The sequence below is a fragment of the Cinclus cinclus genome, chromosome 8 (assembly GCF_963662255.1).
Source record: "Cinclus cinclus chromosome 8, bCinCin1.1, whole genome shotgun sequence".
NCBI lineage: Eukaryota > Metazoa > Chordata > Aves > Passeriformes > Cinclidae > Cinclus > Cinclus cinclus.
In genome coordinates, this window is record NC_085053.1 from 11,190,238 (window position 1) to 11,213,462 (window position 23,225).

General features: G+C 40.2%; 2 protein-coding genes across 5 annotated transcripts; both read right to left on the bottom strand.

Moving 5' to 3' along the window:
- LOC134047041 (pancreatic alpha-amylase-like) lies at positions 1 to 9,494 on the bottom strand. 3 transcript variants are annotated; one of them, XM_062497972.1, is made up of 12 exons: positions 9,409 to 9,494; positions 9,090 to 9,214; positions 5,681 to 5,896; positions 4,647 to 4,793; positions 4,203 to 4,400; positions 3,453 to 3,683; positions 2,426 to 2,559; positions 2,218 to 2,340; positions 2,007 to 2,106; positions 1,656 to 1,777; positions 1,413 to 1,538; positions 1 to 814 (listed from the first exon to the last, which is right to left on the bottom strand). In XM_062497972.1, the coding sequence occupies exons 3-12, from the start codon at positions 5,864 to 5,866 to the stop codon at positions 625 to 627; spliced, it is 1,557 nt and encodes a 518-aa protein (XP_062353956.1). In that variant the 5' UTR covers positions 5,867 to 5,896; positions 9,090 to 9,214; positions 9,409 to 9,494; the 3' UTR covers positions 1 to 624. The 3 variants fall into 3 exon arrangements, with proteins under 3 accessions (XP_062353956.1, XP_062353957.1, XP_062353959.1); XM_062497975.1 differs by having other exon boundaries at positions 714 to 792; XM_062497973.1 differs by lacking the exon at positions 9,090 to 9,214 and having other exon boundaries at positions 9,409 to 9,430.
- Positions 9,270 to 22,125, bottom strand: RNPC3 (RNA binding region (RNP1, RRM) containing 3). Of its 2 annotated transcripts, none has more exons than XM_062497977.1 (15): positions 21,919 to 22,125; positions 21,270 to 21,317; positions 20,047 to 20,165; positions 19,338 to 19,418; positions 18,510 to 18,621; positions 17,964 to 18,032; positions 17,221 to 17,369; positions 16,192 to 16,317; positions 15,325 to 15,461; positions 15,031 to 15,192; positions 14,770 to 14,864; positions 14,637 to 14,695; positions 13,993 to 14,125; positions 13,043 to 13,115; positions 9,270 to 9,485 (listed from the first exon to the last, which is right to left on the bottom strand). In XM_062497977.1, the coding sequence occupies exons 1-14, from the start codon at positions 22,123 to 22,125 to the stop codon at positions 13,056 to 13,058; spliced, it is 1,557 nt and encodes a 518-aa protein (XP_062353961.1). In that variant the 3' UTR covers positions 9,270 to 9,485; positions 13,043 to 13,055. The 2 variants fall into 2 exon arrangements, with proteins under 2 accessions (XP_062353961.1, XP_062353960.1); XM_062497976.1 differs by having other exon boundaries at positions 9,270 to 10,375.
- Between the last annotated feature and the right edge of the window lie 1,100 nt (positions 22,126 to 23,225).

The window sequence follows — 23,225 nt, forward strand, 5'->3', positions numbered from 1 at the left end:
ACTGTGAACCAGGTAACACACAGGCTTGAATGATGCCACAGGCTAGAATAACTGACTATCACGGACCAGCTTCCTCTGACCCTGTCCTCATGTTTGGTTTATCACAAAAAAAGGGATAAACTTGACCCAAATGCCATTTTTCATTCACCAGATAGAATGTACAGACCAACAGAAGAAACACATTTTCAACTGGTATAATGTAACTTGATATCAACTTGAATTGTACCATGTTTCAGCACAAAGGGGTCTCCTCTTGGTTTTTGGATATCCTTGTCAATTCTCAATCCCAATTGCCCCTAAAGAGAACTACATTTCCACTTATGCAGAGAGCAGCACAATTTTACATTTAAGAGTGTAAATCTTCTTCCATTTTTCATTAGTACCTTAACTGAATAAAGTGCACTTACAAATGCACAGAGATGTATAGCACCACTCCCAAATCTGCCCTGGCACCACCAGTCCCCTGGTGTCTGCATAGCAGCTGCTCACTATTTCATTAGTATTACAGCTAACACACTTGGCCCTGTCATGGTTCATGCAGTGCTGAGAGCCAGGACATTCTGCACATCTGTCTGCTGTTAACAAAGACACAGAGAAGGACCAGCACATGTACAACACATCTGGTTACAATTTAGCATCAACATGAATAGCAATGAATGGGTCTTCGTCTTCATTCCCAATCAGGAAGTTAGCCATGCCATCAGCAGCAACATGAACTTCAACCGCTGTACAGAAGTCACCTTCCTTTTGCCCAGAAATGACATCACAGTAAGTGCCAGCAGGCAGACCAGTCTGCAGAGATACATTCAAGGACCTTTGGAAAAGAATGAAGTGCAGTAAGCATTATAAGAACCCTAAAATGCTCTTCAAATCATACTGGAGACCTCAGATGTTAAGTAATTTCGGAGTTGTCCTCTAGCACCTCTCTGGATACTGCAGAATCTATTCAATCACTCCATGCTTCAGATTGCTCATCATCACAACCTACAGATAATTATTACAGCCCTGACATGCTTCCATCCTCTTAGCATCTCATTCTTGTGCAAAAGACTCCAATACAGACTTTAAAACTGTCACATTTGGAACATTTTCCTGAGTTTACAAGTTCCTTCACTTTTATAAATTTAGACTTTGATGGCTGACCAGGTCCAGTGACACAGCCAGCTTCAGAACAGAGAATTAAGAAGACCACAATACAAGGTCTAAACTACCAAGAGTGAAGAGTGTCTATGCTGGAGTCGAAAATGCTAAGTTCATATTGTCAGCAACTGAAGCTTCCATTAGAAAGATCTAGTCAAGCTAGCAACACCTTAAAAGGTTTCACTACTAACTAGATTGCTTAAATACATATTTATAACATAATAATTTACTTATAATCATAAGACATTGTAAATTACTTCCCTCTTACTCACCAGTCATCGTTATTGAAGATGATGAAGCCTTTATTACCACGGCCAAAAGCCACTTGATTGCTGCCGTTGTCCCACCAGTTGGAGAAAGGCTCACCATCCACCACATTACGGAAGATAACCATGTTCCTGGAAACACAACCAATGTCTGTCACTGCACCAGCCTGCAACAGCCCTAAAGCCACATGGAGCAGGAAGCAAAAGCAACTGCTTTTACTTCTTGTTTCTCCCTACTCAGTGCCCTACTTGATTTGGCGCCAGCGATGTTCACAAACCCAGTCGTTGCCACAGGTTGTGTCCTCGTTGATTGTGACAGGCTTTATGGAGCCATCCTCGTTACTTGGGGGTCCAACCCAGTCATTGATGTCCTGTCATTAAAGAGACAGGTTTATAACTTCTGACTGAAAATGCAGAGAGCTCCTCTGGAAATCAAAGCTAGAGGGAGCATCAAACTTTCACTGGCTACATCCAGCACGGGACAGGGAAATCACTTGACTAACTGAACCGTGCACTGAACCGTGCACTGAACCGTGCATTTCTCTGGTCCTGTTCTGACCCTTAATGCCCACAGATGCAGCTTCAGCATTAATAACTCACCTTTCCATTTTCAAAGTATCTTGGCCAGCGAAAACTTGACATCACACGTGTGAACCCATATGGATGGGCAAGCATGAAACCAGACGCCATTTTATAGAGCCTGTTTGTTGGACAAACAAGGAATGAGACGCGGAAGGAGGAGCCCGCCAGAGAACACACACGCAAACCAGCAAAAGCAAGAAGCATCACCCACACAAGAGCAATCCCTCACCTGGCATCCCAGAAGGTTAAAACAGAAGATCCACCAGCCCCATGTCCTCTCTGGTTGTCGTGGTTATCCACAAAGACCAGGGCTCTGTCAGAAGGCACAAAGCCCCAGCCTTCTCCCCAGTTCCTAAACAAAAACACAGACTTGAAGCTACCCTGTCAAGTGATGTAGCCAGTGAATCCTGGATAAGCTGCAGCACCTTCATCCTTACTTTAAGTAGGCCATCTTTTCTCCGTTCCACTTGCGGATCACTGTCCCCAGTTTGGCACTGTATTTGAATTCTGTCACTCGGCCATTTCCAAAATAGTCACTGCCTTTGATGGGCTCTCCTCCCAAGTCAATCACCTGGTACAGGAAAGACAGAGCATTTCTTTCTACTCAAAACCCAAACAAATAAAAGACATTGCTTTAGACATTGCTTCAAGCAAGGGGACAGTGCTTGAGCTGATTATTTTATTTGGCTTTCTTGCAACATTGCATGTAAGGCTACTTTTTCCTTTTAGCTCAGCCCATCTGTGAAACTCTTTTCCATTTCTATCCTATGCCTCCTTACCCCAACTGATCATTTACGCTTGATTATGGCTTGGACTGTATTTTTTATTTAGGTATGGTCCCCAATGCCTCTGCTTCCAGCAGCTGGGCTGCATCCTTTCACTGTGGAGCTAAAGAATGTTTTCATTTACCTAGGCTTTGCAGGTAAGATACTAATTTAATAAAATGTGTGAAGCAAGCTTAGTTTCTGCTAACTGAAACCAACACCTACCTGCTTGTTCCAATTTGTTATTCAAACGTAAAACACAAATTTGGAATATCTAATAATAGTTTTATGACATTGGAAAATAAAGTTTCAGACCGTAATCAACATTTATGTCTTTTATTGGTACTTATTATCCAGAATTTAAAACTCAGGAAATGAAATCTCTTTTTTAAACCAACAGAATTTTTACACTAACGTCAGTGTACTACATTTCATCTCTGAAATAAAATTTTCATATCACTTAATTCCAGAAGGTCCAAAACAAGTGGGACATTTTGCACATCAATTATCATTTATGGGCAGATTACGTATTTGTAGATTATGGGTTTAGATATTTGTAGATTATGGTTGAGGATGGTACTGACAATGATTTCTGTAGATCTGCTTGGGCTCAGCCCATGCAAAGCATTGCTATGTGTGACTGAGCCCGTACTGGGCCTGCAAGAAATACATGAAGTAAAATTTTTAAAAAAAGTATTACCTCCTGGTAAATGAAAGGTTTAGTTCCTGCAGGAAACCACTGAGTATTTAGATCTTTGAGCTTGTCCAAAATGGCCTTGACATCCGCAGGCCACATGTGCTTGGCAGCGTCGATGCGGAACCCTGCGACGCCGATGGCAAGGAGATGGTTCAGGTACTCGGCAATCCTGGAGCGCACGGAGTCCTTCTCCAGGGCCAGGTCCAGCAGGCTGACCAGGCGGCAGTCCCGCACCTGCAAACACTCTCTAATCAAACATTTCTCACCTAATAAACTTCATGTACTGTTCTACACACATTTTGAATGCTCTTTGCCTGTTTTACGATGCCAAATAAAACCTTCAGTAGCCTTTTCTCCCCATGCGTATCTTTCCATTGAAAAGTCATGCAAAAAGAAATGGCATTTCCCCCTCTTTTCTAAAATTCAGACCAAGGAAAAATTCAAAATTACAATAAAAGACAAATAATAACTTCTACATTTTTTAACACACTAAGTATATTTTATGAGCTTTAAATTGCCTTTATTAATTACCTAAGCACATTTGTCTGAATCTGAAATTGAGCCATTGTCCCAAGTACAGCCATCCCTTTAAGTAGTGGTCCTCCTGATAGAAACACTAACCTCTGTTATTTATTTGGATGGCTCTTCATGAGGCTTTTTTAATTCTTTTTAAAAAACGTCTCACTGTAAATGAGAGCAAAGAAATCACAGCACAGGAACAGATGTACATGAAAACTACAGTTGTCAGTTTACCTGAGATACATCCTGATAATCCTCAATGTTTCCACTTCTGGATTTACATTTATGATCATTAAAGTCCCAGCCAGAATAGGGCACAGCTGGGAAATCTTCAGTCTTTGCATTGAAATAGCTTCCACAGGTAGCATGGTCACCAGCCCCAGCATTAGCTCCACACATATGGTTGATCACTGCATCCACATAAATGTGCACCTAGAGAACAGTATCCACATAACAATTTAAAAAAGCTACTTCCCACAGCCCCATCTCCCTATTTCTGCTCGCTTGCTTCACCCAACATTTTCTTCAATTGTTTTTTATTAGCATACAGCAAGGGTGATAAAACCTGCAGCTCAACAGACAAGCAGGTAACACAGCATCCATTTTTTTTAAATAGTAGAATCACTGCTTGGCTGTATCCTTGCATTGTAAACACCAGAAGTTTTTAAAAGTACTTACTCCAACATTGTTGCACCTGGACACCATGTCTCTAAATTCAGTTTCATTTCCAGATCTTGTGCACAGCTTGTAGCTGACAGGCTGGTATCTCTCCCACCATGGTTGCTTGGGGTCAGTAACGATAACATTTTCATTGGGAGGTGAAATCTGTGAATAAAACAAAGGCACTTGGTAACAGGATACTGATAACACTTAATTTGTTTGCCCAATGTTTTTAGAGAAAAAACATAATTCAGTATCCTCTGCTTACACTGCAGTAGGCTGGAAATAAAAGACTTAGGCCTGGCCTTCAACATATAGAAACACAGTATAAAATTAAGTTCATGAACAGAGTATCATAATTATCTTTTTGACTGCAAGCTTCAAAAAGAAGCATCTGAAGTTGAAGAACTAGGTCAGCAGAGGAAGTATACTGACTCCACAGGAACATATATCTGTTGCTCACACAGAACTGACTGACACAAGGACACCTTCACCAGAGCCTGTGTTCAGTTCACCTCTGCCTGCTCACACCAGGTTCCTGTAAAGAAGGGTTCTTAGTGTCTTACTGTGGCACTGTGCTTTACAGAGAGAAACTTGCCAGTTTGGGTGAACACAATTAGCAACCTTTTGTACTTTATTTAAAACCTTCAGCACTTTTTTGTTCTCTTTGGAAGCCCTTTGTTCAGTCATAGTTTCATTTTACATTTATCTAGCTCTTAAGAGCTTCCCTTGAGTTGTGTAATATAAAGAAGATAAACATAGGTTACTCTTCACAACAGTAAAAAAAATGATTTAGCTAGTGATGACGTGCAATTCTAATTCATCTAAATGTAATAGTAAAGAATGCAAAACATGCACTTTGGAGCAATGAAATAAATTAATGCTTACTTGATGATAGCTGAAGAATATATTTGTCAGCATCTACTGCTTCCATTACCAATTTCTATTTTTCTTGTTCAGTACCTGTCCTTTGATGAATTGAACATTTTCTGTGAAAAACAAATTATCATCTATGTAGCAATTTTACTACCTACTGATAGGAACAGACATACCTGAACTCCTCCAAATCCATTAGGAGCTAAGTAGCGTTCACACTCCAGAGCAATATCCTGCCAGCGCCATTCAAAGAGATGCACAATAGAGGTTCTCTTAGGGAGGGTGTTGGGGTTGTACTGCCCCCAGCACAGCCCTGCAATTAACAGCAGAAAACAGATCCCCATCCAGTGCTCTGTGATCATCTGTGTTCTTCTTACTAACTGTCAATGTTCCTGCAAGAGAGTCAAGTACATGTTAGAAAACACACAGCCATCTCTGGCATCATATTTATTTACTTGTCACTTTGTATGAGAACTGGATTTTATCTGAAATGTATCAAATTCCCATACTAACAGTAACTGTTTTCATGCAGTTAAAATTCAGATGTTGCCTAATGCAGGCTGCCTCCAGAATGCAAAAGTTGTGGTTTTATTAGTATAAATCCAAAAACTACGCCAAAGGGCAAAGGAATACTTACACAGATTGAAATGGACATTTTGTTTCTCATTTTAATGCACATTATTTTACATTCCTATTTACCCTTGATAACCACTTTTTTTCCCCCAAAATGGTGTTGCTACCACCAACCTGAATATATTTGGACAAGACCTTGCAAAGGCAGCATATTTCTTACCATGATCTGTTATGAAACCCCAGTTATTCTGGAGGTTTAACACATGCTAGCCTGTCATTTTTGTTATGCATGACATCTCTCATTCAAACAACAGCCTGAAACCCGGAAGATCTCTAAGATACAGAAATTATTAGAGTGACTCAAACCCAGAAATGCTAAATTACTGATTTCTGCACTCCTGTTTGATCTGTGTGGAGATTCTCCTTTTAAGAATAGGGGCAATGGCATACAGATGTTAGAAGTGTTGTGAAGCTCCTTAAACAAGAAGTCCCCACGTACAGACCTCTGGAAAAGGAACTTTCCAGAGGCTGAAAACCAGCTGCAGTCCTTTGTGATGAGCTAGGCCAGGAACTGCATTTACCAACTCATATCCTGTTTGTATTTATTGAGGGACAAACAACGATCCTAATATTAAAATTGCCTCTCCTTTTGCTCACCTCGAGAGATACAACATGTAATAAATCAGAAATTAAACAACTATCCAGGTTTACTTTACTCTATTGAGACCCTTATTTTGCACTCTTCACGTTCAGAAGTTGATTTAGAGAGCCTGAGATACAAAGAAATCCTACATGAAGAACTTCTGTAAACAAATGGCTGAACTGATACTTCTCTTAAATAACAAAATACAGAATCTTGTTACTTTGCTGTAAGTATCTATTCTTTATAAAAAGTTATTTTACAGAAACAACAGAGAAGAGATTCCTCTACAGAGGAAACCAAACACCTCAGTGAAGGTTTGAACATGAACACAAGGGCCCTCAGGTTTGCTACACAAAGGAAATCAGTGCTTTTCTGAATTTAATATGCACCTGGGAATGCTCTGCTGAAAACTACACCCTGCTGTGATACACTTACCCAGACATAAGTTTATACAAAATTTTATGTGACTTATACAAAACTACCCTCATTTCAGCTTCAATGAAAGGATGATCTGTATCTCTCAGGTAGTGGAGCACTCTTTGGAGCAAATTTAGGCACAAAATACGCCAGTTTATAAAGTGTAGAACCTCCCTTCCAGAGCCTACTGCTACCAGCTGTCACTGTCCTTCACAAGCAGGTGGTTATCGAGAATGAAGCATTTGGTATATTTAGTTTGCTTTTCTGCTTGTCAACAAAATAACTTTAATACATTTATTTACTTGTAGTTCTCCAGTAAAGTATACAGATTAAGTTTCAGCCACAAGCAGGTATTCTGCATGCTTCCATTTTCATGAAGGAATGCATTTTGGCCCTTATATGAAGGACATACATTAAGAGAAAATGAGGTAAGAAAATTTAATCTTCTCTGATGAGAGAAGCCATTTATCAGATTGGCAAGTTTTACTTACAGCAGCAAATACATAAAGCAGTAAATTACACAAAGTAGTAAGAATAATGTACCTTGACCCGACCAGCTCCAAAGCAAAGCACTTAAAAGACTAGACGTAGATTTTAATTTCTCTGAAACAGATTTATGGCTGCTCTGCCTTCAATACAAGCAACAATAAGAAAATGGGGATGTTGAAATCCTCACCGCACTCTGAAGGCTCTAGCTTCAGAATGCTTTTGAAACCTGAAGAAATGGTAAGAAGGCCACGCGGAAGAGAGCAGCGCTGATGGCAAGGCACAGAGAACTTGGGAGCGGAGCGTCTCTGCAGAGCCCTTGTGCCGTCCCGGCCCCCACGGGCACCGGGGTCACCCTGTCTCCCGCCGGCTTAGGGCCGGAGCTGTGATCCCGGCCACGATCTCCAACACACCCGCGGCCGTGGTGACACCCGCGGCGCGTCCGGCGCGGAGCTGCTGACGCGGCGGAGGCTGAAGGCTGTCACGGGGAAGCACAGCGGCGGCCCTGACCTTGCGGCGGCTCCCCGCAGAACCCCTGCGGCAGCCGCCGCTCCGGAGCCGGCCGGCGGGGCCGCCCGAACCGGGGGGGGACTGCCCGAACCGGGGAGGGGGGAACTGCCCGAACCGGGGGGGGGGGGAACTGCCCGAACCGGGGGGGGGGGGGAACTGCCCGAACCGGGAGGGGGGGGGAACTGCCCGAACCGGGAGGGGGGGGGAACTGCCCGAACCGGGAGGGGGGGGAACTGCCCGAACCGGGAGGGGACTGCCCGAACCGGTCCGGCCCTTCCGCGGCACAGCCAGCCCGGCCCGGCCCCGCCCCGGGCACAACGCGGGACAGCGCCGCTCTCCCCACGCACACCTCCCACATTATTTTAGAAAGTATTTTGTCCTTGAGCACAGCACCACCTTGCTGTTGTCCTACTTCGGCGCTTTGAAAATTCACTTGTGTTAGGACTTACTGCTGGAGAGCCACAGAAGCAATGAAGTTGAAAAAGCTCTCTAGAATTGAAGGAACAATTACACAGTTCCCATGGGAATGCACCAAGCAAACAAAGAATAATTCCAGTAAAAGCATTTTAAAATAATCTGCTAATCCAGCTCATATTGGAAAAAAAATAGCAAAGATAGACTCTCTTTGGTCCAGCCACCAATTACTAGTGATTTAGACTGTTTGCAGCTGGAATAGTAACAACATAAATCTTTTACACCAGCCAGCTCCCACATCATCAACTACGATTTAGTAATTTATGGAATAACTTTTCCTTTAAGTCCACTGGACTAGAATTGCTTGTCAATTAGACGTCATTGCAAAGTTTCCCACAAACTGTTGTAGACAGTTCCACTAACCAGCTCACTGTGTAGCAAATCCTACTGCGTGGCCACTGTTACTATCACCCTCAACAGGACAAGGACCACATCTATACCAGTTTTAACTGCTACTCTGGTTTTAATGACTTCAGTCTCACCAGTGGCAATTTTCAAGTTGCAGATGAACAATTCAAGTTAATTGCTGAAGAAGAACAGTGCCCAGTTTCACCGTACAAATTCAGGTCAATGCACCAGTCCTGCTTGGTCTCCAAGACAGGAAGATCTGTCCCACGCAAAACCCCAAGAACAAAATTCAAAACAAAAAGAAGGCAGCAAAATGAAGACAAATAATTTATTAGATTTCACAAGCAATCTAACATACATTTATGATGTAAATCTTGTGATATTTAAAGATATGTGGAATCTTTGAGAAAATTTATTCTCTGCCTTAAGTACTTTAGAAATGCTACTACGCACAGTTCAAGAGTCCTGATGATTATAGTGCTTCTTCCCCAGCTTGGTAATACTTGAAAGAGATGGAACACAAAAGGGACCTGGAACATCACAAAGGCATGTTAAAAGTAAGAACTATCAAAAAATAGCAGTGTTATACTGGCTTTTGACAACTAATTAAAAGATGCTTAGTGTTTTAAAAAGTGCTTAATGTCTGTGAAAAATGCATCTGAATAAATGCAGGCTGTATTAATTTTATATTACAAAAAGTTAAACAGTAATGTAGTATGAAACCCACAGGAAATGTTAAGTCACTAGCATCAACACTACCTCAGTGCAGAGAGCAATCTAACAAAACCCAAACAACCAACAAAAAGGTAGCAGTGATTAAAAGTTGATTATTAGTCCAGCTCCATATACTTAATTGCAAGATACTGTTAATTTTCTTCTTCACTCAGATAAAGTAAGGAATGTATAAACTAAATCAACTCCAGATTGTTTCTCATGTGCCAGGACAACAGTAATCATCAAATGATCTATAATACTGGTAAATCCCTTAATACTGAGACTGCTCTGCAATGTATTTTAGCCAATATATTATTATATTATTATGTATTTAAAGAAAAAGGTAACTTGGTCAGTGTGAGCTCAGCACAGCTTCACACAGATCAGCTGGTATGAGCTAGAACTGTTCCACTAAGGAATAGGACCACAAATTAGTAGTGTATCTGAGGAAGGTGAAGGCCACCTTTAAGACTAAGAACCTTCATTGTGTCTATTCACATAACACAGACAACTCATTGGTTTCTTTTCCCCCCTGATATTAGACTAGCTCCAATTTAAAACATGTTAACTCCTCCCCACACCTACTCTACACGAAAACTTAAGATGCAGTTGAGTGCTACAAGGAAACATTGCACAAAAAAGGATACAACAAGAAAGGATACACTCTGCATGACAGTATTACTGCAGTATTTACGCAGGAATGTTTCTAAAGAAGAACAGCAGAATGTGGTTTAATTTTACTTGATTCTCAGTATTGCACACATAATTTTATGCTACCTAGCAAAACAAAAAGCAAATATGCCTCTTTGATAAAAACCAGTTCTATCCCCTTACAAAATTGAATGAATGCTGATGAGTCCATCAACACTAAACTTCATATTTATAGTAAATACATTTTTGATAACTTGAACTATTAGGACACCAGCAGATTTTTCCATCTCCTTCAAGTCTTCGTCATTTTACAGACTCACTTTATTTCCATCAGGCCCAAAACCCAATCATGTTTCCCTTTAATGCCAGCTTTCAAACCACTTCTTCCCTAGGAAGAAGCTGGAAACCTATCAACATCAGTTTCTTCCATGTAACTTTTCTCCCAAAAAGTTGTACTTTAGCTACAGGACAAAGTCATTTTAGGTGACCTTTTTGCCAGTCCATCAATAAAAAGACATTCCAGCAAGGAATTCTGCAGTATTTTTATAAACTGTATGTACTGTATTGTCCAAAAAAAATAAAAAAGCCTTCATAGAAAATAAATTTAAAATACCAAAACCAACCAAACAGAAAAAAAAACAAACAAAACCCCAACAAAACAAAGCAAAGCAAAACAAAACAAAACAAACAAAAAAACCCCAACAACCCTAGACTCAGTTTTTTATCGTGGAATTTTGCATCATAAATGAGCATCCATGAATATTCCAGCAGGAACAGAAAAAGGGTTCATTTTAACCATTACTTGGGAAATGCAACAAATATTTTTAATTAAACCCCGTGGATCCTTAGAAACCTGTGTAACTCCATGGCATATTGTTCTGATTACAATATATAAACAGTCCAGGTGAGAAGTTCTGCCTATGGACAGAGCACCAGGGACACCTGTAAAATGGTAACTCATGGAAGACTTTCAGGTGCAAAATTAAATCTTGCCTAAGTATGGTTTGCTCACTCTAGAAAAAGCTCCTGAGCTGACCATCAACATAGTAACAAACAAGCCCCTTGTTATTTTCTTTATGCAATTCAAGTATTTAAGCATGTTTAATGAATTCAGAATTAGTTTAAAAGATGTGGAATTCCTAAAAGAATAAAAGTGCTCAGACTTCATCTATCAGGCTCCCCAACAGCTAAAATGCTTCAATTTTTTTTAAATGTAAGAAACCTTAGTAATCTTATTAGACACTAGATAAGACAAACAGAAGTTTTTTGCTAACAAGAAAGGAGTGAGAAACAAGACTCAAATGCTCTCATAAATACTCGATCCTAACAGAACACTTTAGCCAAGGCTCTCTTCTCTTTTTTCAGTGACCAGTACAGAAGGCAGCCTATAAAAAAGTGATCTTTAATTTGACAAAATACAGATTCTGCAAGCCATAAACAGTAACACAAAACAGGAAGTAAGACCAAATAGCATCTCAGCTACAAGGAAAACAAGCTTAAATCTGATTTTAAAAATCCTTAGACTATGGACAGAATGAAGAACCTACAATTAAAGTAGCTTTTAAAAACAGAAATATTACCATCACAATAACCACACTGTGGGCTTTACAGCCAATTTGTAAAAATAAAAAAAACTGTTCACATCCTTTATTTCGAATTCAGATTTTCTTCAGAGTAACAAGGATCAAGATCCAGATTAAAAACACACCACGGGTTTAGTAATGTTTCATCACTCAGGCTAAGATTTCAGTTAGTTTTGTTTTAAGCAGAGGCATAACCAGAGTGATCTCAACTATAGCCAGAAATTAAGGCCAATGCCCTTTAAATTTGAGCTAGCTCATGTATCAGAGTGTGCAGACTGAGAAATGTTTCCTATTTTTGCACCAGTTACTTCACATGGTCATTTGAGGGTTCGTTATGCAAATGTTTGCAGGCCATGAAACCACTCAGGTAAATTAGAGCTGATTTTGCTTGACTTACTCTCACATAAATGACATACTCAGGGTAGGCAGCAGGCAAGAAAACTACATTATAAGAAATAAAGTTAAGTAACTTTCTGCTACAAGTTACTTTCTCATTGTGTTTAAATAGTGCAAAAGATTTGCACCCATACATTCCACAATAAAGGAAGCCTTGATCAATGCAACACTAAGCAGTATTTTCCAACAGAATATCCTTCACTAATTCAGACAAGTTTAAAGGATGCTGCAACAGCACTAAGAACTCATAATCTAAAGTTAGGAAAGATTCTTTACAGCTAGCAGAAGTTCATTGCTGGAACCAGTTCTTCAGGATCACTTTACAATGGCAGGGATGGAAAAGAAGGAGTTAAGAGGTAACATTTTTCAATACAAAACCCTAGAAGATTACGAAAAAGTAAGTGGTCCAATTCCACAAAATTATTTTCTTTGCAGATTAAGGACTAGAGAAACTGACACACGGCCTAACATTATCAGGATTAGGAAAATATTGGTCTCTGAGTCTTTTAACAAAGAAAAAAGCAAAGTTTTATTTAAACTCACACCAACTATTGAACCTGTTACACTTTGAACTCTGTTTTTTGATACAAGCACACATATAAGAAAATAAATCTGTATGGAACATTTCTTCTCCATCATCAGTATTCCTAAAGAAGCTATTAAAGAGACAGCAAATAAAACCAAAGAAACACAAACAAAAAAAACCCAGCCTAATCTTTTACTTTCAGGCAGAGAGTCCATACCTTGTACAGTGTTTTATTTTTTTCTTTTCCCTTCATTGGCATCCTGTTTTGGTCTAGCTGAACGAGCAAATTGCTGAGATTCTGTTAAGGTGTCTGGTAAGTAGAAGTCAATTAACAAAGACAAAAAAGATTAATTCTGCAAATTAGTCTAGAAGGTGACCTTTATCTGTGAATCAATCCCACTACAGCATGAAGCTTACAGCAACAGTGTCTACTGGTCAAAGATTAGAACCAAAAGGATACACAGTACAGAAATTATTAGAGAGCCTACAAGGAGGACTAACTGGGAATGGGTTGGATGTAAAAAGGGTAACTACAGTAGGATAAATGCTTGATATTTACAAGCTTCCAATATAGCATGTTAATTCTTAACTGTGATATCTCAGTATTTGGGAGGTAAAAACAGCAGATGCTGGGGTTAATGTGGGTATAAAGAAACTGAAATAAACTATTAAATAATTAAGTGAAAAATAAGAAAGGACTTTAAAAAAAAAAAACAACCAGTGCTATGCAATCAAAATGTGACAGTTCCAGCTGAAAAACCAGTCTAGAGACCACTTATTCTAACAAAACATTTCTTACACTCATGATTCTGTAAACACAGACATAACCAAGTCAAAAAATTTGCATTTAATTTAAATACAGTGGTCATACAAGCTAAATTATCTTTTGTATTATATTAAAATTATTTAAATTATAAATTGTATTTTGTCTTTGCAGGATCAAAGATGTAAGACCAGCGAATTTTGTTCTTAAATAAAGCACTTTGACACCTTCCTATTTCAGAAGAGCTGCCTCTGTGCTTTTTTCAGCTACCATAAATAGTGCACTGTGTTATGCTGACTGGTTTTCTTCAGGCATTTTCTAATTTGCAGGACACTACGACAACAAAACGAGAGATTGGCAGAGCTTACAAAGAATATAATGTAAATGCTCAAAGAAAAGGATACTACCACCATGGGTTTTTCAAATAAGACATAGCCATTTGCTTCCTTTAGTGCTTTAGCAGCTGCTTTCTCATTGGGAAGCCCGATGAAAGCCTGTCCCTTCATACGGCCTTCTTTCATCAAACGGATATCAAACCTAGGGGCACAGTGGAGAGCTGGGAGTTACTCATGGGTAACAAACACATGAATTCTCATGCTTCAGGGGGGAGAAACAGCAGGAACAGAAGCAAAGCCTACAAGGAGGCGTGGTGTCCTTAGAGACCATTTTGTCTAGGGAAACCATTTACTAAAAGGTAATATTAAACTGCAGGATGGCAAATTGATGCGCAGTACTACTAAACAGGACAGATGCAAAATGATCAGATACACACAATCACCTGCATGGCTCATTTTGTGTCACACAGCCAAGAAAAGCAAATCTGGCAATGAAAATATAAAGGGAAAATAATAGGGTCTTCACTCATTGTTCATAAAATAATTCTATTTCTTAATCTTCATAAATGCAGACTTGTAGGTATAAAATATTCTTTGCTCATGCAGAAACACAGAAAATGTACATATGGCTATTTTTAAAATCCCAGTTTCCAGCAGAGTCATAGAAGTTAATATAAAAGGCTTAATTTTAACAAAGTACAAAATGAACTCACATATTGCGTTCCACCTCTGACTGGAAGTCAACATATCTTCCAAAAATGAACTTAAGATCCTGAAATTAAAGTGTAGGTGTAAGATAAATGCTAACAAAAAGCCCTTCTGATACATATGTGCTTGCTTACTTACCTTTTCTTGAACTTGTTTAGCTAAATTCTTCACATATATCCTGCAATTTGGATCACCTGGCTCATAGTTTCTGAAAACAGAATATTTTTCCATTTCTTGAAGACAAAAAAAAAAGAAAACCACCCATACTTTAGTTCATTTACTTTGCACATTTGCTCAGTATAAAATAATTCACTGTATGCTCAATTAAGAAAATAAACACTTATTTAAGCTATTTTTGCAACAAATCAAAAAGCTATCATAATCTATTCTCAGTTATACCTTCTCTAGAAAGCCTGTTTTTTTCTAGATCCTTTCTAGTAATAAATTCTGATGGTATTTCATCATCTTCCTCTTCAGTTTCCATTTTATCATTCGAGCTAGGAGCTGGGAAAATCCTTCCAAAGCCTGTATTATTGATTTCTTCTGTGGTTGCATAAAGGTCTGAAATTTCAAAAAAATTATGTAAGTGGTTTGTACATTTACTGACACCAAGATCAAGAGTTATTTCTTTTTTCACACACTGAAGTCACATGACTTTAACATTAAATACATTTGAAGTACAAACTCTCTTACCGTTTTTTTCTTCTTTTTCTGAGTTTATCTGAAGAACAGCTGGGATCTCAGTACTAATATGAAACTCTATTTTTTTATGACCTACATGCTGTGGCTGCTCAAAGACATCTGAAGGTGACAGTGCAGGGTGCGAGTTACTGTTTAAAACAACAACACGTTCATTAAAGATTCAGACACCGGTGAATGCTTGGTCAAATACAAGATTTCTTCCAGATAGATTTTATGCTGTTGTTTACCACAAACACATGTTCTCCATTTCATACATTTCACCCAACAGAGTTTCAGATGATTACAACACTGTAGATATATATAGCAGGTGTGTCTGGCAGAGGGAGTAAACCAATCACGTACCACAGTACAATACACACAGGCATTTATTAAAAACTTCAGTAACTTAAGCATGAAAAATAACTGGCCTTGCTGCTGCTCTCACATAGTGTATAAAATATATTATAAAAAATGTAGCAAATCACCTGGAGGAAGCAGACAGCCATCAGCAAAAATGCATTCACAGTCATTCATGACAACACAGAAATACTACTCTGCTGTCTCCTGTGGCACAGAACTGCAGTTCCAAGACCCAAACTTACTTTAAAGCAAGTCAGTTTCTATACTTCCAGTGTCATACTTTTAATTTTTTTTTCTTTTAAGAAGCAGCCCAAACAATAAATCCAAATTGCTTGGCGCAGCTGTGATGTGAAACTACCTAGATTTTTATGATAAGAAATTTCTATCAGTTTAAAGGAAAGAGAAACAGAGCCTGAATCAGGCACACTGAGGTTGTTGAGCAGACTTTAGTTCAAACTAGAGGAAAATTTGAATTTTTAAAGCAATAAAATCAAAAGGATAAGTGCAAAAACCACAAACCTGTGGGAAGTACACACAGGAACATTCAACATGTCTTTAATTCTTTGCTTTTTTCTAACACCACGTTTCTTTGTGTTTATTGGTCTTTTAGGCTGCAGGGTTGCAAGTTCCATCAACTTGGTCATTCTATTTTAAACAAAAATAAAACCAAAACAAAAAAAAATAAAACAAAGATGTTTACAGTTTATTTGAAAGTACTCATTTGAAAACTCCTCCTTCTTTCCTTAAAGCCCTTGACATAGAACTTTTCAGTATATAATTGTAAAACTAACTACCTTCAAAGTGAAACTGTAACACAGCAAATCAATACACACAGAGCACTTAAGGACTGACCAAAATGTCAGTGATGCTCTTCCTTCCCCAGGCATGCTCCTTACTGGGACACTGAAGCTGTGAGAGAAGCTGTTGATGCCCCAAGCTGAACCTGATTTTATAACACTCAAGAAGGGTACCTTTTTCCAAATACAGCATAGGGACTTTCTGATTTACTTCTTAGTTTAGACAGCAAAGAAAAAAAAATAATCTCCTTTTAAATTTAGTGTTAAATATTAAAAAAATATAGCGATGATGCAATTCAGTCCCAAAACTGCAAGAGAATCCTCAGGGCAAATATTATCACCCCTAGCAATACCCACTGATGTACAAAGAATGTTCAGGAAGTTGGTGTGCACATATGATTCAGGCTGAGGAGGCAATTTAGAAAGATATGGAACAATGAAGACTTCAGAAAATAATCTACTTTCTCGCTTCCTTACATCTGCACTCTTCAAACTGAGTTTTTGTTTAGATGGGTTTTTTTGGACACGGGAACAAACATTTGTACACCAATAGGCCACTTTCCTTTTCTTACTGCATTGAAACCTGCACTGTCCTTCTGCACTCTGGAATTTCTCTAAGCATCTGGAAAGATTTCTACATAATCTCTACTAGATACTGCAAACATTACCATGTGCTCAACTAGAAGCTAGAAAAGCAAAAGCACCGCTTGAAAAGAGCCCAAAACCTTGCAAATGACTGTAAAATGCATACCTCTCCTTTTCCTCATCATTATCACTTTCATATTCTGATTCATCTCCACTAGACAGTCGCTCTTCTTCCTCTTCAGGCAAAGGAGGCTCTTCAGGAGGTAGAGGTGGGATTGGGGGAGGTGGCACAGGTACTGGTAAATACTCTTCATACTAATTATGGAGGAAAAGTTTTAAAAATTAAACTTTTATAAGGAAAAAAATCTAAATGCATCTTGTTTTCTTAATAAAATCAGTCAAAGCAACAAATTATAATTTAACAAGTATTTTCTCAAAGCATGCTTATAGGGATCTAGGTACCATTTTGGTAAACTATATTACTAATGAAAAACTTCCACAAGCAAAAAAAAAAAAAAAAAAAAATCTGCTTTCTGAAGCATAATAGTTGAGTGTTTTAATTTAAAATTTAAAATACAGCAACCATGGCCTTGGATTTTCACTCTGCACTCAGTTTCAAAGACTCTCCCAAGAAGAATACAGTCAAAGCAGATGGGTAGAGGCTTAGGCTCCAAAGCCATCTCAATTTCAGCAGTGAAACAACAGCTTGAAACATTCCAGTGCTGCTACCATAGATGGGTATTTCTTTGCTCTAAGTACAGTCAAAAAATTGCTTTAGAAGACCAGGAAATCCAGTGAAATGAAGCAGGATTTTCAATCCTCTTAGAATGCAGATCTTCTATCATGTTTCTAACATTTTGAATTGTGAATCAATTTTACAGTTCTGAAAACATATATTTTAAATGTTACCATGGGAGGATGAGCAGTAATTGGCCCAAAAGGTGGAGGAAGATTCATTTTATTCATCAGATGAAGTACCTAAAACAAGTCAAAACAAGCAGGTTTCCTTTGACTAAGTAAGTGATAACAGTTCCTTGTTAGGTAAAAGAGTCAATCAATCCTGGCAGGTGTAGATCAGCACAGTTTTAATGTTCATGACCAATGTGAAACCTGCACTTGAGATCCAACACTAATAGTCAATATAAGCAACACCCTAACAAGGTTAATAAAAAAAGTACAGCATCTTCTCAGAATGAAATTCCAGGTACTTAAGTCACATCTAATTAGGAAGAGCATATCCAGTTAAGTCTTCAGTGTCAACTAAGTAATCTACCTCAGGTTAATAAAATCTCTTTACCTCAGCATAATAAAAAACTAAGATTGGTTAATGCTACCACAGAAAAACCAAATTAGTATTTACTATGACAAAAATAATTACTTCTGTGGATAATTAAGAGGAAAAAATTATTATTTTTTTTAATTTTATACTCTTTCTTTTCCTGTTTCTTTACTTACCTGGACATAAAATTTGGGCACGCTTGCCAAGGCATTTGCTATATTTGCTAGAATTGCACTTGAAGGTGGTGGATACAAATATTTGAGGCAAGAATTGATGGGAAAGGTGAGGCTGAGGAAAAAGATTGAAAACAAGACACCTTAACATTACTGCCACTTAATCACTGGTAACAATTAATGATTACTAGAGGTTTAACTATTAATTACATCTGAAGTAACACTGAAATATTATTATTTCCCCAGATCAGTTTTGGGCCACTTACAATGCCTTTAACATCAAGGAGTAGTCCCCAATACATGACAGATTTACTGGACTTAGGCTTGGGCATAATGAAAGCCATGCAGAAGCCTAAAGCAAACAGAAACAATCAACATGTCCAAAACCAAAAGCACAGCATAGCAGCCTGAACAAATATCATAAACTCAATGCTCAAAGGGCTGCATTAGCTTCCAAAAATTTACTACTTCCTGTATGCTAAAATGAAAATGGGGGGGGGAAGGAAAAAACATCAGGAAAACCAAGTCAGTGGAATTCTGGTGGTAACCCTGGGAGAACCCTGGGAGCCCTCCAACCCCCCAAGAAAGCAATGCATAGTGCTAGAAGGCTGCTCTGCAATCCACACCTTCACACTCAAAGCACCAGTCACTACACAGCTCTGAGGATTCTAAACTTGAGGAACTGAAACTTCATCTTTACGACAACTCCTACAGCTATGCCTGAGGAACAGTAGCACAGAAGGAAACAAAATTCTTGTTCAACAATACATAACACATTTCAAAATAATCTGTAACAGAATAAAATAAGATAAAAAAAATCCCAACACTAACCCATGGTTGGGTGCAATTCCATTCTCTATTTTAACACAGTTTGGTTCTGTCTTCTCTTCTTCTTTCATTGGTTCTTCTATACTGAAAATTAATTTAGTCTTAATTAAAACAGGGCAAAAATTAAGTATGCCTTATGAAATATATAAAATACGCATCAAATGCTAATTAATATAAAAATAAGTCAGCAAGGTATTTTTAACTTTTTTTTTACCAATTACATTACTATAGCCATTATCAATTCTTCACAATTAAAACGTGGATAATTACAGCAGTGACAGTCTTTTAAAAGAAATACTTATGCAGATTTGAATTAGTCTCCCCATATTCCAACACTCCTGGCTTACATCCACTCACAAGAAAAGAACTAAAATTATTTATCATGCACTTTGCTCAGAAACTGTAAATTCAAAGGTATTGAATTATTGATTTGCTCATATTCAGAAAGTGGAATAAAGAACTTGAACACTCTACTACATTATTTTTAATTAAGCACTATCACATAGCTTTTATCACTTATTTGCACATTCCACAGGTGATGACAGTTCTGCTGGGAGGAATGCAGTCACTCTCCTACTGATTTGAACTTATTTGTTAAGACTTCCAAGTGGTTACAATTTATCCTTTGAGTTAAAAGTACTAGGGAAGTAGGACGAAGCCGGAATGCCCTTTCCTTAACCACACACTAACAAGGAAATTATTCTGCACATACCTTTTGCACTTGTCTGAGACAGAAGGCTGGATAAGTACCTGTGCACTCTCTTGCTCCTTTGCAAATTCAACAACTAATGTGTGACCTAAAAGTTTCAGCTGGTGCAGTCTTGATAAAGCCTTCAAGTAATTACAGAGGAGAAAAAAAAAGAAGAGGACAAACACGAGAATTATTTTAAAAAGTGTAACTGTTTTTTGTTTGAGTTGTACACTGGCCATAGGATGCAGTCCCAGCTGCTTTAAGCTAAGTCTGAGCTACTGTGGACACAAGAGTTCTGCACTGTTTGTGTCTTCCCAGCCCCACTTATTTCCTCCTGGCAGGAAGGAAAGGGCCCAGGCTCCATAGTCAGAACCACTGCAGGTTGGTCACCTGAACACAGCAGCAGCCTCAGCAATCAGACTTTTCACACAGCCTACTAAATTGCTGGACTTTCAAGCAGCCAACCTTTTGCTCAGAAGGTGAGCTAAACCTAAGCTTAGCAAGCATGCTTAACTGTCTGTAACAGCTATAAATTTTAAAATCAAGATGCTAACAGTGGCACTAGGAAAATCTAGCATTCTTCAAGACCAGAACCCAAGAGACTGCTAACAATTGGCACAAGCACCTAATTCACCCCTGTTCACCTCACACAATCTGACTTTTTTAGTTCTTTAAAGTGTGGCCTAAAAAAACAGACACAATAGAAAAAAATACAAATCAAGGTATAAGGGGGAAGTTCTGACACAGGATTTTTAACCAGACTGGTATTTAAAGAGCATTATTAGTTTTACCTTTTTGACATCCATATCCCCTATTAACATGGTAGTTTTCTTATCAAAGTTGGGCATTCAAGCCAAATTTGGATTTTGAGTATCACTAAGGCTGACTTTTATTGGCAAATACACAATTACATAGGAGACAAGGAAACTCTCTTTGGATTATATTTCGTATGTAAATGCACACACATCCTAAACAGGGCTCTGAGCAGTCTCAGCTTCTTAAGTTTGCCAGGCTCTGTGTGACAGACTGGAACAGACAACTTTCATTAAATTAACCCCTTCCAATCCACCTTTCAGAAGTGTTCAAGAATTTCATCAAGTCCTGCAAGCAAATCCTGAAACAGTACTCGAATTGAGCTGTTTTATTTTTTCCCAGCACTAAGTACCAGATGAGGTGTAAACCATGTTAGAGCACTGGCAATTAAGTGCTTTGTTAAAACATTCAGTAACAGACTCAGTACAAACCTTTGCAGCTGCATTTTCACTGGGAAAGGTGGCAAAAGCAGTATGTTTCTAGAAAACAAACAAAAAAAAGTTATAATGTACTTGAATCAAAAAGAGATTGCACGTAAAACATTGACCCACAAGCACTTTATTAGTTCAGGTTTAACATATTTGAAAGCTTCTAGATGGTAATCATCTAACTCCCATTTGAGGCATATATGAAGGATTAGAAAACATTTTTCTGATGAATTTTGGAAAAGTACCTCCTGCAGTCAAAATTAAGACATGAGCTCAGCAGTTTGAGGAATACAGGATAAGCGGGGGTTTTTCCTAGCAAGCAAAAATCATTCTAAGCTGCAAGGAAGTACATATAGACAAAGAGATCAAATCCTCTTCCAAACCAGAAAATACATTTTGAGCACCTCACAAGACATTTTCATCAAAGTAACTCCTGAAAGTAATGGTCCTCCTGCTACAAAAGTTACAACTACTGTGCTCTGAACGTTTGAATTGTTTCTAACTCTCCCTCCTAATTTTCCAGCCGGCGCTGTCCGTCCCGCCCGCCCCGCGGGGCTTCCCGGGAGCGGGACCCCCGCTCCGCCCGGCTCGGCCCCGCCCGGGCTCCCGGCTCGGCCCTGCCTCCGGCCCCGGCCCCGGCCCCGGCCCTCACCAGCCGCCCGTGGTCCGCCAGGACGCGCACAGACACGGCCCCGAAGTGCTGCAGCAGATCCTCCTTCTCCGCCGCCGTCAGCTCGGCGGGCAGGTGCCGCACCAGCAGCGTGCGCCCGCGCCGCCGGGAAACGCCGGGGTGCGGCGGGACGGCGGGGCCCAGCCCCGGGCCGCCCGCCCGCAGCTCCTCAGCGCCCGGGGCCGCCATCGCCGGACACCGCCGCGCGCGCCGGAACCAGCGGCGCAAATCGCGCGAGAGCCGCGCGAGGCTCAGGTCTCGCGAGACCGGCGCCCCCGGAGGAGGCGGCGGGAGGCGCGCGCTGAGCGGGAGCGGCGCCTCCGCGCAGAGCTGGGCTGGGGCGGTCCGCAATGGCGCTCCCGAGGCAGGCCTCGTTAAAAGCCTCCCCTTTAACGCTCAGGAACTTGTTTTCTGACTAAATCCTAAGAAGTGTTGCTCTCAAAAGTGCCCTCTCCTCAGCCTTTAGTTGCAGAGACTTGTTCCTCCTTCCCTCACCTGAACAGCGAGGTACTGAGCCGTGGCTGGCACAGGCATGAACCCGCTCCTCGGGGCAGGCCGAGGGAAACACAGCCATAATCACAATCTGTGACGGGATAATCAGAGCGAGCGGCGAGCATGGACGGGTTCCTGCCACCTACCCCCGCAGCCACACCGGTGGCTCGGAAGCCTGCCGTGTTTTGAAGGACACAGGCTGTGATTTTAAAAGGGAATGAAATCCCCGATCTTGACTGATGAAATCTCAGGTCTTACCATACTTAATCAGCTGTGTGCTGGCTAGTTAAAGCCCTGCCTGCCTGTGTCAGTGTGGCCACTGGGTCCTACAGATACAGTGTCCCATGGTGCAGTACAGAGCCTGAGTATGGTGGTTCTGCACACCTGGAGCACACAAGAACACCCAGGCTCTGGTACTGCACACCTGGAGCACGCAGGGACACCCAGGCTCTGGCACTGCACACCTGGAGCACGCAGGGACACCCAGGCTCTGGCACTGCACACCTGGAGCACACAGGGACACCCAGGCTCTGGTACTGCACACCTGGAGCACACAGGGACAGCCAGGCTCTGGCACTGCACACCTGGAGCACACAGGAACACCCAGGCTCTGGCACTGCACACCTGGAGCACACAGGGACACCCAGACTCTGGTACTGCACACCTGGAGCACACAGGGACAGCCAGGCTCTGGCACTGCACACCTGGAGCACACAAGAACACCCAGGCTGTGGTACTGCACACCTGGAGCACACAGGGACACCCAGGCTCTGGCACTGCACACCTGGAGCACACAG

Bases quoted from the DNA above. Each gene is read 5' to 3' on its own strand.
- LOC134047041 (XM_062497972.1), bottom strand. From the start codon at position 5,866: ATGATCACAGAGCACTGGATGGGGATCTGTTTTCTGCTGTTAATTGCA. The intron at 4,401-4,646 runs GTAAGTACTTTT...ACTGTTCTCTAG, and splicing joins CCAGGTGCAACAATGTTGGA to GTGCACATTTATGTGGATGC. The intron at 1,778-2,006 runs GTGAGTTATTAA...CTTTAATGACAG, and splicing joins GATACTTTGAAAATGGAAAG to GACATCAATGACTGGGTTGG.
- RNPC3 (XM_062497977.1), bottom strand. From the start codon at position 22,125: ATGGCGGCCCCGGGCGCTGAGGAGCTGCGGGCGGGCGGCCCGGGGCTG. The intron at 16,318-17,220 runs GTATGCATTTTA...TGTTTAAAATAG, and splicing joins AATGATGAGGAAAAGGAGAG to AATGACCAAGTTGATGGAAC. The intron at 13,116-13,992 runs GTATCCTTTTCT...ACAGAATCTCAG, and splicing joins TTGAAAAACCCATGGTGGTA to CAATTTGCTCGTTCAGCTAG.